The sequence below is a fragment of the Budorcas taxicolor genome, chromosome 9 (assembly GCF_023091745.1).
Source record: "Budorcas taxicolor isolate Tak-1 chromosome 9, Takin1.1, whole genome shotgun sequence".
In the NCBI taxonomy this organism is placed as follows: Eukaryota; Metazoa; Chordata; class Mammalia; order Artiodactyla; family Bovidae; genus Budorcas; species Budorcas taxicolor.
In genome coordinates, this window is record NC_068918.1 from 59,764,196 (window position 1) to 59,777,838 (window position 13,643).

The 13,643-nt window shown below is 35.3% G+C and overlaps 1 protein-coding gene across 1 annotated transcript in view; it reads left to right on the forward strand.

The window, feature by feature from the left end:
• L3MBTL3 (L3MBTL histone methyl-lysine binding protein 3) overlaps nucleotides 1–13,643 on the forward strand; it is a 78,435-nt gene that overhangs the window by 32,124 nt on the left and 32,668 nt on the right. Inside the window, exons 13-16 of the mRNA XM_052645686.1 lie at nucleotides 2,952–3,037; nucleotides 4,740–4,850; nucleotides 9,101–9,215; nucleotides 10,821–10,923. Of these exons, the coding sequence (XP_052501646.1) occupies nucleotides 2,952–3,037; nucleotides 4,740–4,850; nucleotides 9,101–9,215; nucleotides 10,821–10,923 (415 nt within the window). The remainder of the gene's footprint in view (nucleotides 1–2,951; nucleotides 3,038–4,739; nucleotides 4,851–9,100; nucleotides 9,216–10,820; nucleotides 10,924–13,643) is intronic.

A 13,643-nucleotide genomic window follows, 5' to 3' on the forward strand; every position in this document is an offset into this window, starting at 1 on the left:
ATTCAGTAGCAGAGAAAGTATATAGCTTTTTGGCAAAATTAAAAAATACAAAATTGCATGTGAAAAAGTACCAAACACACAGCAGTGTGAATATAATTGATGCCACTAACTGTAGCACATGAAGATAGTTAAACTCGTAAATTTTATGTGATACATATTTTATCATACTAACTAAAAAGGTTAAGAAAACAAAAGTAAAAACATACCAAATAAAAAGACTGATGTGCAAGGCCTGTGCTGATGTTATTCTGCTCTTTGGATCTATGGCAAACAAGATGTCCTTTCTCTGGACCCTTTTCTCTAAGGGCAGATTCCTGGCTTGTGTCTCACATCTTCCCTAGGAAAAGAAAGGATGTTAATCACCTGTCTCCCTAGGCAGTTGCCCTTCTCCTTCGTAGATCAGTCTCATGAGCAGCCCTGCCAGCTACTCCATATTCATGTTCTTTTTTAACCTTTGTACATCTACTGTTCTTTTTCCAAAATTAAAGTCTTCATGTCTTTTAAAATGATTTTTATTTTTGAATTACCAAATTATCCATTTAGATATGTTTATTTTTAAGAGTTTAGAGTGAAACTAGAGATAACCACTATTCTCTCTCTTAATGGCTTAATAGGTGGTTATTATATCTTTGCACAGAAATGTTTTTTGCCTCTGTATACACATACATGCAGAGCTTTCCAAGTGGCGCAGTGGTAAAGAACCCACCTGTCAATGCAGGAAATACAAGAGATGCAGGTTCGACCTCTGGGTCGGGAAGATCCCCTGGAGGAGGATATGGCAATCCACTCCAGTATTCTTGCCTGGGAAATCCTGTGGACAAAGAAACCTGGTGGGTTACTGTCCATGGGGTCACAAAGAGTTGGACATGACTGAGGGACTGAGCGCACACATACGTGCATGCATGCACAGTCAGCTTTAATGTTATTTAAATTCTGCAAGGTATATACCTTAAAAATGCACTGTAAAATATTGACTACTTGGAAATGTTTGCATATTTACTCTTTCAAACTTGTATTTTGAAACATTTTCAAATGTATAGAGAAGTTGTAAGAACAGTAAATAGCTCATTTAGATAACCTTGAATCAGAGACCCATCCAAGTTTGTCAGTTGTATGAAGGATGTCATTTATAGCAAAATAATGGCATATTGCTCAGTTGTCATGTTTCTCTGGTCTCCTTCAATATGCTGTCCTTGACTTTTATAACTTCCGTATGTTTAAGAATTACAAATTGGTCATTTTGTATAATATTACTTAATTTGAACATGATGGGTACTTTCTGGTAATTAGACCCACGGTGTGCATTTTTGGCAGGAATATCACAGAAACAGTGCTGTGTTTTTATTCGATCATCTTCTGTGCCACTTGATGTCCATTTATCTCATTATTGGTTGATTTTTACCAGTGATTGATCAAGGTGATAGTTACCAGGCTTATTCATGGGTGTAGGGGTTTTTTTTGTCTGTAATGATTAAGTATTTTGAGAAGACACTTTGCAATTGTATAACTATCCTGCACTTCAGTCCCATGTCGATTCCTAGTTTTAGCATCTGTTGATATTTCTAGTGTGAATTAATATTCTGATAGTTGCTAAGTGGTAATTTTTATTCTTCAGTCTTTCGTTGTACATAATTAGATGACATTCTTCTGCAAAAAATAGCTTTCTCGTCTTCCTGTTTATGCATTCAGTTAACTTATTTATATCAACATGGACCCAAATATTACTATTATCATCAGTGGCTTATATTCCATTACTAACATTATTTATTTTCATGTTCAGATTTTCTCACATTTGGCCAGTGGGAGACCCTTTAGGCTGGTTTCTGTGTCCTTTTGACATTTTTTATTATTTTTTGGAGACAATTCCTATTTTCTGGCACTGTTTGGCTTATCTTGTGCTGTCCCTGACCCAACCTTGATGTCACCCATTTCTCCCAGACTCCGTGGTTTATTTTTGTAGAGCACGATTTGTAGACACTAAGATCTGGACACTCGATGTGCTCACTGCTAGTGAACTGATGCTGCTGTTGGCCTTTCAGGGGACATATGGTTAAGTAAATATATAATAATTTGTTTATTTCTCTATCCATTTATAGATATTGAAAACCATGAATGTATACCATTAGCTGCAGTTCATATCTAACACCACTGAATTCATTCTAGTTTTTCACTTTTCATATTTATAGCCAGTGAGAAATCTGGCTTCTATTTTCTCCAGTATATTTACTTACTTTTTCAGCAAGTAAGGACTACATAAAGTAACCAGTTTCCTCCCCTACTGGGCCAACACTAATTCCTACTCATGTCTACCTAAGGGGCTTTGGACTCTGGAGGAAACAGAAGGAGAGTGAGATGGAGGAAGGATGTTGTTTTTATACATTCTAGCAATACTCTTCTATGATTTATTTTATCTTATTTGTTTTGCCTAATAATGATTGTCTGGAATATTTCACATATTGGTGTATATATAAACCTGCCTAATTCTTTTTAATAAATGCTTTCTGTTTTACATTTACAATATTTCTGTGTGTGTGTATTTCTATATTGATGGTCATTTAACTGATTTTTACATTTTCACATTTACAAATGATGCATTTTCTTTGTACACACATATGAGATTCTTCCTAGATTAATAGAAGTAAAATTTCTAGATTAAAGGGTATTTATATTTGTGTGTTTGTATATATCTTGTGTTGTAAGACTGTCCTAACTTGAGAATGCAAATTATATATATTCTCATTTAAAAGTTAATAGAGAAATCATGATCTAGATGAAAACTACTTCATTATTACATGTGTTTCCAAATGTGTAATCAGTTCAAGGTAGTTTTGCATAATATGAGCATGCCTTTCTTCATTATAATGATAATATCTCATAATTTTATAGGCCTGCTTGTGGTTGTCACTATCATTTTGGTTAAACCTGATAGGATTTACTGTTTTCATTCTTAGGTTATCCAAATGTGAAACATTTTTCTTGGGATAAATACTTAGAAGAAACCAATTCTTTACCTGCTCCTGCAAGAGCTTTCAAAGTGGTGAGATATTATACTTTACAATATTTGATTCATCTGTGTTGGTAACAGTGTTCAGTCATTGAAATTTAAGAACAGAAAAAGTATTGGCAAACAGAAATGAGAGAGAAGCAGAAGACCAAAGATGTTTTTGAATTTTTACGATTTTGAAAGGGAAAATGATTACTGGGGCGGGGAGGGGGTTTGTTGTTGCCAACTAAAGAATACTTCCATTTTGGACTTTAAAGTCTCCTTGGAAAATTATGTTTGAATTGGTTTGCAGTGAGTTGATTGTACAGCAGACTTCTGTTTTTCCAGCTAGATATTCTGAAAGACCAAACAGCACAAGATATCTATTGTTTTATAATGAAAACTATTTTTTCATTCCTTTGGGTTTTTTTATGGCAAGCTGAGATGTTGTGTGTGTGTGTGTGTGTGTGTTTAATGTTATTGCTATAAATCATCATGATTGACCACCGCAATACAAGGTCATCTGTTTTGATTATAGTGTCTTTCTAACCTAGGTAATTGCTTCTTGCCTATTAAGATTCAAAGTTAACCTCATTTGTGTGCAAGGGAAGAATACAAAAATGAAATGTATTTAAAATTTTTTTAAATCTCAAACAACTTGCTTTATAATTTGTATTTTAAAAGAAAAGAAAGATATATTAAATACTTGATTTTTTTAAAAAAAAGTGACAGTATTATAAGCAGCATTTTTAATAGATCCTTTTGTGTGTAAATTTATAGGATTTTTAATGATAAAATTAATTAGTAGGTATGGATCCAAATACATAAGAAAAGAACATCAAAATTTTTGAGAGAAAAATTGTTACATGAAGAAAAGCCATAAATTCAGGATTATACATGAGTAATGTTTAGAGTCATGAAATTTTATGGGTTTTTTTCTGACCCTCTAACTTAGCCTCATGCAGAAAAGAGCTGCTTTGCAGTTTTGCTTTGAACTGGATAAAATCATGTCAAGCTCAGTCTGCATATCTAGTGTCACAGTGATATCGGAGAGAAAATCAGAATTCCTTTAGCTTGGCCTTTGGGCGCCTTGCACTAGTTGTTCTGTTCCTTTGCATAATTTTCACACTTGATTTTCACGGCCAGACTTCTATTACATCTGTTAGCCATCACCTTTCCTTCTGCCCATAAATTTTTCAGAGGGCTGTGGGCTTCTGCTGAGTTTTGAGATATAGGTAGCCCTATTCCTGTTCTTTGTAGAACAGTTCCACTTTGTGTGTCTTGATTGCTAATTTTCTTCTTAGAAAGACTTCAGTTACTTTTTTTGTGTCAAGCTAATTTCTGTGTCTCCTCTCTACAACTTCAATGTTCTTTCCTCTCTTTTATAACTTTCATGTTTGTTGACTTTCGCCAAGACAGCTCCAAGTAATGTGAAAAAATTATTGTCTTCCCTATGACTAATCAAAAAAACCGCAGTATTCTGAATTTCAGCTTAAGATCTTTGGCTTCCTGTTTGCTCTTGCGGCTAGTTGCTCAGGCTCTTTATATCGCCTGCAGGCTTGGCTGTGAGAGTTGGGATTTTTTTTTTTTTTTTTTTTGGTGAGGAGAATGAAGTCCAAAGCTATTCTAGGAACTTGAGTTTGGGAGGCTGGTTCTCTTATAATAGTTCAATTAAAAAAAAAATTCTATCTTTGTGACATAGAGCTCACCTTCCCTTCCTCTGTATCTCACTATATAAAATTTTCTATTGCGGCAGAAGCCACCACATGGATTCCAGAAAAAAATGAAGCTTGAGGTCATAGACAAAAGAAATCCCATGTTTATTAGAGTAGCAACAGTTGCAGACACAGATGATCACCGAATAAAAGTAAGTATCCCTGTTGTGGTTTTGTTTTTCTTTTTTTTAACAAGACATCTTGGATGAAAACTTTAGCAGACGTTTTATTTGTGAAGTCCTAAAATTACATTAGTAAAATCATAGAAATATGCAAATTATGTGATTACGTATCTTTGTAAGTAAGTGTTTTTCTACTTTTCTTTAATCTATGTAAGTTTTCTCCTTATTTATGACTGACTTTTAATATTTTAAGTATGTATTTGGAAGAAAAAGTAGATACAGTGTATAAGGTAATCTGTTCAGAAGGCGATATAATACTTCATTTTCCAATAATATATATATATATATATTTTTTTTTTTTAAATTAAGTTCAGGTTTTTTTTTATGGGATATTGGTTTTTGAGACGTCCCAGGCCACTGGGTTCCTTCTCTCTGACAATTTCTCTCCGGAAACTCTCAAGATTATCTTTGTCCCTAATATTTTGATGGTTTGTGAGAGCATACTTTCGTTTGAGGGATTTTTTTCATTATCTTGCCAGACTTTGAGCCAGTCCTGTCATTTTCCAGACCTCCTGACATACTTGCTGCCTCCACACTGAGTCTTTCTGGATTCTACACTGTGAGCTCATTCACCCTGGCCCTACTCCCCGTCTCTCGGAGTCTGGGCTGCAACCTACCCACTACCTTCCAGTGGCTCAGCTCTCCCTTGCCCACTGTGCTCTCCGCACTCCTCATTGCCACGTCTGTCAGCTACTTTCCTTCTCCATTTGTCCTTCTGGGTTTATACATTGTCAAGCATAACTTTCATTTCAGAAGAGAGTGGAAATAAGCACCTGGGTCTAAAATGTGATTTATTGAGTTGCCTTTCGCCTCAACAGAAAATCCAACCAAATTAGTTTTTTTTTTTTTTTAATGAAATAGTGTGCTCTCAAAAACTATTATCTGTCTTAATCTTGAAATTGTCAATAATGAATATTCAGTTTTTATAAAGGGTCCAAATTACACTTTTAGGTAAAAAATGTATCTAATTTCCTAAACTATGTTTTAAAATATGTTAAATTATCTGTACTATGCTTTTATATCTAGTAGTCTATTTTCTTTAGAATTTTCATTCGGCCTCATTGCTGAGTTGCTTTTATGTTAATTGTCTTTATAGTGGAACATTTCTATTATAAATATTTTTGAATGTCTCTTAGGCTTCCCTTATTGCTCAGCTGGTAAAGAATCTACCTGCAATACGGGATACCTGGGTTCAATCCCTCGGTTGGGAACATCCCCTGGAGAAGGGAAAGGCTACCCACTGCAGTATTCTGGCCTGGAGAATTCCATGGACTGTGTAGTCCCTGGGATTGCAGAGTTGGATATGACTGAATGACTTTCACTTTCACTTGTGTTTTGTACAATGCTTAAATATTTCATGTTGTATGTTTATGTATCTTTCTCTCTTACTCTTTGTTAGGTAATTTTATTTCATTTCAAAATAGGACCCAGCAAGAGAACAACTATCACTTAGCATTATGAGAAAGTCTGATTTTTTTGTTTATGAAAACCTCTTAATGTGCCAGTGACTCAAATAGTAAAGATGAAATGAAACTGTGCAAACTATAATAAATTTATTTCATCTGGGCTTCCATAGTAAGAGTATTAATTAGGTTTAATTTTTTTATGTATTATGTTTGCATAATTTCTGATAGCAATCTTTAATTGAAGTATTGGTGGCTAAGATGGTAAAGAATCTGCCTGCAATGCAGAAGACCCAGGTTCATTTCCTGGGTTGGGAAGATCCCCTGGAGAAGGGAATGGCAACCCACTCCAGTATTATTGCCTGGAGAATTCCATGGACAGAGGAGCCTGGGCAGGCTACAGTCCATGGGGTCTCGAGAGTTGGACACAACTGAGTGACTAACGCACACATATTTCTGATAGCAATTTTTAATTAAAGTATACTTGACTTATAATATTTTATTAGTTTCAAATGTACAGTGTGATTCAGTATCTTTGCAGGTTATACTCTATTAAAAGTTATTACAAGATAATGGCTATAATTCCCTTTGCTATACAGTATATACTTGTTGCTGATCTGTTTTATACACAGTAGTTTATAATCTATTAATCCTGTACTGCTAATTTGTTCTTTCTCCCCTCTCTTTCCCCTTTGATAACCACTAGTTTGCTTTCTATATCTGTGAATCTTTCTGTTTTGCATATACAGTCACTTGTATGATTTTTTAGATTCCACATATAAGTGATTAAATAGCAGTTTTTAAGTGTATTTGCTCCTTATCAGAGAATTGTTTTGTTCCTCTGTTCATAATATTTAAATTAAATTTTAACTCTGAAATTTAACCTTAACTGCTAAAATTTTCCCAGTTGCCAGCCAGCCTAGTTTGTAGAAGAGATTCAGCTTATTTACAGTAACTAACATATTGTCTTCTTTTTGTTGCATATTGTCATATATTGTCAATAGATCTGTCATCTTTGATAGATGACTTTCCATTGCCAAACTGAGATGTCAGTTTTAATGAAAACTAGGAAGGGGTTTGGAGTCGCACAGAGTTGGACACAACTGAAGCGACTTGGCAGCAGCAGCAGCAGGAAGGGGTTTGGGACTCTATATTGCAGTAGAATAGTGTCCTTTTTAGTATCATTGGAAATTCTCAGTATATAGTAGAGTTACTTAGAAGTTAAGTAAATGACATGTTAGGTGCACAGAACCCAAGTTATACCTCTAAGTTTAGAACCTCCTTGGTGGGCTCAGCCATTTTTTTTTCTTATTATTTTTAGTTATCACAAGTAATTCTAGTGTGTATCCAGGTTGAAGAACCATTTACTTATTAGGATTGAGTTTGTTTGCTATAGGAAGATAGCTAAATTTTGTAAAATGTAACAAATGTCACATGAGTTACATGAACATTGTTTCCAGTGTAGAAGAAATGAAATTTGGGAATAGAAATATAAGAAAACAGAGTTTTATGTATCTAGTAAAATAGAGCCCTATCACATGATGATTAGTTGAGAATTAGAATGCTTAAAACTTACTTTATGCTATGAATTATGTATAACTTCGTATTTATTGGTAGTACTGACAGCAGAAGCTGATATTCTTAACTTTCAGTGTTATTTGAACATTACTTTCGATCAGAGGAAAGAAAAGGGTTGTTTCAAATTAAACAGCTTTAAGTGTTGCTTTTATATGCAATGTATGTGAATGATGAACAAGTTTATTTTGGATCCATGAATCTTAAACTGGTTACTCCTCCTGACTGACTTTGTGATTTTTTTCTCTATTTAAAAATTTTATCCATGATTTTCTCCAGATGTGGAATTCTGTGGGATTTAATTCTAGGATTAATTGATTTCTAAGCTTGAGAAAGCAGATCCATTGCAAAGGACATTATTTTGAACCCATATATACGTGCCTTAGTAACTCTATACTTCTCCATTACATAAATATGCCATAAGTTATATAACCAGTCTTGTAGATGGTAGGCATTCTGGTTTTTTTCTGGCACAATAATGAATTGAGTTATTTAGATTATCAAGTCAAAGATGATATATTTTAAGTGTTAATCATTGTTGCCAAATACCTCTCCAGAAATATCTCACCAGTCAAGGCTCCTGTCAGTGGTCTATGAGAGCGTCCATTAATCTCATGTTCACTAGCTCTAGGAATCACCGAAATGGAACATTCTGGCAGATTGAAAGGAAAATAATTGCATCTTGTGATTTTAATTTGTAGCTTTTTAGTTATAAGTGAAATTGTCTTTTCACATGTTTACCATTTATTTTAATTTTTCTGTTTATGAGCTGTTTGTTGCTTTTCCACTTTTTCTATTGGTTTTTTCATCTTTTTATACTGATATATGATTTTTTTTACGAATTGAAGAACAAAGTACATTGTCACATGTTAACAAATATGTTTTTCAGGTTTCTTTTGGGTTTTTCATCTTGCTAGCAGTAGTATTTGCCATTGTGAAGGTTTGAACTTTGATGTAGTCGAATTGATCCATCTTTCATTTATGGCTTTTGAGTTTGGCATCTTGCTTACAAAGGCTACCAAACTCTTAAGATAAATATATTAATTCATGCTTTCTTCTAGAACTTTTATTGTTCAGTTTTCAATATTTGAATTTTTATGCATCTGATGTCTATTGTGTTTTTATTTGTATATTCAGTGTACTATTTATAAGTCAGAGTGAAGATGGTTACCATTGGCCGAGTTTTTACTGTAGGGATTTTTGTGACCTGAATTAAACTGTTGATCTCTCTTTGTTATCCAGGTTCACTTTGATGGCTGGAATAGTTGCTATGATTACTGGATAGATGCAGATTCTCCTGACATTCACCCTGTCGGTTGGTGTTCAAAAACTGGGCATCCTCTTCAACCTCCTTTGAGTAAGATACACAAAGATTACTTAAAGAAATGTTTCCACTATTGCGTAGTGTGCTTATTATTCTCTTTTCCTTCTCATTCCACTTCTCTCCTGTACATTTTTTCTCTATATGATTGTTTTTCCTCTTACTGCATTTTTAGTTAACCTGATAGTCAAAAGTACATAAGAAAAAATTTAATATCTGAAAAACTAGTGTGTGCCTAGACTTTCTTTTATTTAGCAGTATCGTCATCTTTTAAAACTAGTACTAAATTTTGGAAGACAATTTGTCAGACTATCAAAATTTAATGTATCATTGTCAATATCCTAATAGTGACTGGATACAATAGTTTTGCAAAGTAGTACTATCAGGAGAAACTGGGCAAAGTGTACAAAGGATCTCCCTCTGTGTTATTACTTACAATTGCATGTGAGTCTACTGTCACCTCAATAAAAGTTTTAGTTAAATTCAATTTTTTGAAAAAGGTACACCATGAGCTTAACATGTGTGTGCCGTCACTTCAGTCATGTCTGACTGTGCGACCCTATGGTCTGTAGCCCACCAGGCTGCTCTGTCCATGGGATCCTCTAGGTAAGAATGCTAGAGTGGGTTGCCATGTCCCCCTTTAGGGAATCTTCCCCACCCAGGGATTGAACCCGTGTCTCCTTCGGCTTCTGCACTGCAGGCGGATTCTTTACCGCTAAGCCACTGGTGAAGCCTTGAGCTTAACATTGAATTTCAATTGTGGAGGAAAATAAATATATTGTAGAAAGAAAAATGTGGCAAATACAATACACTATTATGGGGTTTCTTAAAAATTTAGCATGCCCTTCCCAACTAGTGGCTTCGTTCCTGGATGTCACCTAGAAACTGCAAAAGGCCACCAGAATGCACTGCATGATGTTGGTCACGGTATGTTTAAAATAATTAACCTTGGGAACAAATATTGCCTAATTGAATTTTGGTGAACTCATAGTACAACTACTGTGCAAATCATAAAAATATTACTATTGAGTTGAAGCTAAAGACCAAAGAAGACTGCTTCAGAATAGTATATACCCATGTTGTCCCTAATTTATGTGGCAGAAGCAAACCAAAGATTTGATACATGTACATATGCAAATGTAGGTACATTTGGGAATGCTTGGAACATCTAGGAAGGTCATGTTAACATGCTTAGTCAGGATTAAGGAGGGTATGAAATGTGAAGAGAGTCACTTAAAGGGGATCTGTAGCTGTTCTGTTTCCTGGTGTGTTGTTTGAAGTTTTCACAGCATGCGAGTGTTCATACATTAATTATGTTATTTACTTGATCAAGCTGTTTAGAATCATCTCATTATTTCAGATTTAGGTATCTCTGGAATTTGTGACATTTTGAAAGAGAGCTGGGTCAAAGTTTACCGTTTCACTATTAAAGAAAGACAGTGTGAACGAAGTACTAGGGAAAACCTTTAGAAGTAGAGACTTTAAACATAGTTTTAATTTTGTAGCGCCTTCTTTTTCTGTGTGTAAGTGTTGATTGAAAAATTGTTGTTGTCATTGTTGTTTTCTTATTCTGCTCCAAGGCATTTGCCTCTTACAGCCTTAACTTTTTGCCTTTTTTTTTTTTTTTTGGCTTTTTAATAGGCCCCTTAGAACTGATGGAAGCCTCAGAACACGGTGGCTGCACAACCCCAGGATGTAAAGGGATTGGCCATTTTAAGAGAGCGAGACACCTGGGCCCTCACAGGTATTTGGTGCTTCCACTCACATGGAGATTCCTTCTGTGGTCGGATAGCGGGTGCCTGTCCCTTGTAGGTGGACAATAATGATTCCTATGTATACTTAATAGATATGAACTAATTCTGCATTCAGATCCATATGAACTATGGTTGCTATGGTGACCATGTAAAAATGAAGAGTGTATGTGTAGTTAAATATTCCTGGGAGAGAATGCATTCGTGAATGAAAATAGATTTACGGTAGCTTCTTGGCAACCTGACTAGTTTTATAGTTACTTTATGTCTTAAAGTCATTTTGGGTTGACCGTTAATAGTGAGAAGAGGGTGGGCCTTGTTTAAAGTATTTGTTTGGTAAAATATTCTGATTGGGTGACTCAACAATTTGAATAGTCAGAGGTGAGATTATTGTAGATTAGCAGCAAAGATCACAAAAAGCACAAATATAAATAGACACATTTCAGAATACATTGGTCAAAATTAAGTGGCTTTCAATATTTTTCTGTTACTTCTAAGTAACTTAAAAGAGAAACCAAAATTATACATTTGAAATTTGATGTGTTACTTGGGCGACTTGGGTTATTTCTAGACATATTCAAATATTACTGGAATAGTAAGAAATTTCTGTGATTTTAACTGGGATTTTTAGAGAACAGAGGCATCACCTATTCTTGTATATATTAAAATAATTTGTCAGTGTAAAGTGTTCTAACTGCATGTTAATTGGATTGCCCAGTAAGAAAAAGGATTCCTTGTTTATCTAGTTTATGCAGGTTGTGAATCTCAGTCCTTAAAACATCTGAAGATTGCCCTGCCTGTTTCTCTAAGAATTAATAGGAATTGTAAAATTGACCTGGTTGTTCTATCTTCATATAGGTTTCTTCTTCCTTAAATTTCTGTAACCTCAAAGCCTTCTGCAGCACTGCAGCCAGGTTTGCTTTATGGGGTTCAGTGTGTTTCAGAGTAAAAATCTGCATGTAGACAGGATCATGATTCCACTTGCAAATATCCATTTAAAAATCCTTTTTGTGGCTTGTATGACTCCAAGCCAAAAGCAGTATGATTAAGGGGACATAAAAATACTGTATCCTAGGAGTGATTCAGTTTTGGCCAGTGAAGGCAGCTGGATTACTTTCAGGCCTTACAGTAGTATCTCTCCTACCTTCCCCATCCCTGTGTGGATATGTTCCAAGATCCCCCGTGGATGCCTGAAACCTGGGATAGTACTGAACCCTATATAGATTATGTTTTTTTTCCTATTCATACATACCTATGATAAAGTTTGACATAAATCACACACAGTAAGAGATTGGCAACAATAATATTAAAATAGAACAGTTATAAATAATGTACCGTAATACAAGTTATGTGAATGTTGTCTCTCTAAAGTCATATTGCACCCATTGAATGCCTTTTCCATTTTAACTATGCGGCTGTTACGTGCTGTGGCCCTCACTTTTGCAGTCTGAGATATGACAGGAGAACTAGGGCAGATCTTTTCCCTCACAATTTGACAGAAGATTCATTTTTACTGTAGAGATTATTTCCCCATGAAGTTGAGAATTGTCACCAGTTCACCTAAAGGAAGCACTTTATAGGTACCTGAAGTGCCAGCATCACTACTGTTGTGCTTTGGGGCCATTATTAAGTACACCAAGGATGGCTTAACACAAGCACTGTGATACCTTGCCAGTGGATCTGGTAACCGAGGAGGCTACCAGGTCACTAACAGGCTGGATGCACTGGACTGAGGGATGATTTGCTTCTCACAGGGCCAGAGTGGGACAACGTGAGATTTCATCATGCTGCTCAGAATGGTGCACAGTTTATAATTGTTTATTTCTGGAATTTTTTATTTAACATTTTCATACTTAGATTGACCTCAGATAAGTGAAACCATAGAAAGCGAAACCAGGATAAGGAGTGACTATGGTATATAAATCCAAATAACTCATTAGTATGCCAGACTCCTTTATGTATCTATAAATTCTTTCATTCAGTAAATATTTTTGAGCAGCAGGTTTTTTTTCCTAATAGCATGTATTGGATAACCTTCAAGTGACCCCTATAATATTGGACTGTTACTTTCTTCATTTTTTTGGTGAAGCCACCATTACACCGTAGAGGTTTCTCTAGCTTGCCTAATGGACAGCTGGTGAGGAGGGAGCCAGGAATAGCACCCAGTCTAACTGTGCCCTTGGCCACTCCCCTGTCACTGAGAATCAGGGCATGGCTTTCTGAATAAGTCACAGATCTAGGCTTCAAAGAACTCAGGGACTAGTGCAACTATAAAAACTCGATTTAATTGAAATATGAGATACAAAGTAATAACTAATATTGAAACTTTGACACATGTACCTTTCTGCTTTACAACCCTAAGATGTTCATTGAACCAAAGGCTGTTTGCTCAAATTATGAAGGAAAAGATCAAAGAAATCTTAAAAATGGGTGAATACTGACATTATGTTGTGTGGTACAATCAAAAATTTACAAAGAATTTTTCTTTTTGGTCTTCTGGGAAGAAAATCCACCTTATAGCAATGTCTGTAATCTCTTTAGGGGTGCAGTAGGTCTGAGCAGAGAGGTTTGCCTGTCACAGCAAGGCCTGTGCCAGCAGTCCTGTCCCCTGCTTTATGGTACCAGCCACTCATTAAGACCACCTTTCCCCAGATGGGTTGTGGACCTCAGAGGTGGTCTACCCCCATTTCACAAACTTTCAGTGATTGTCTCT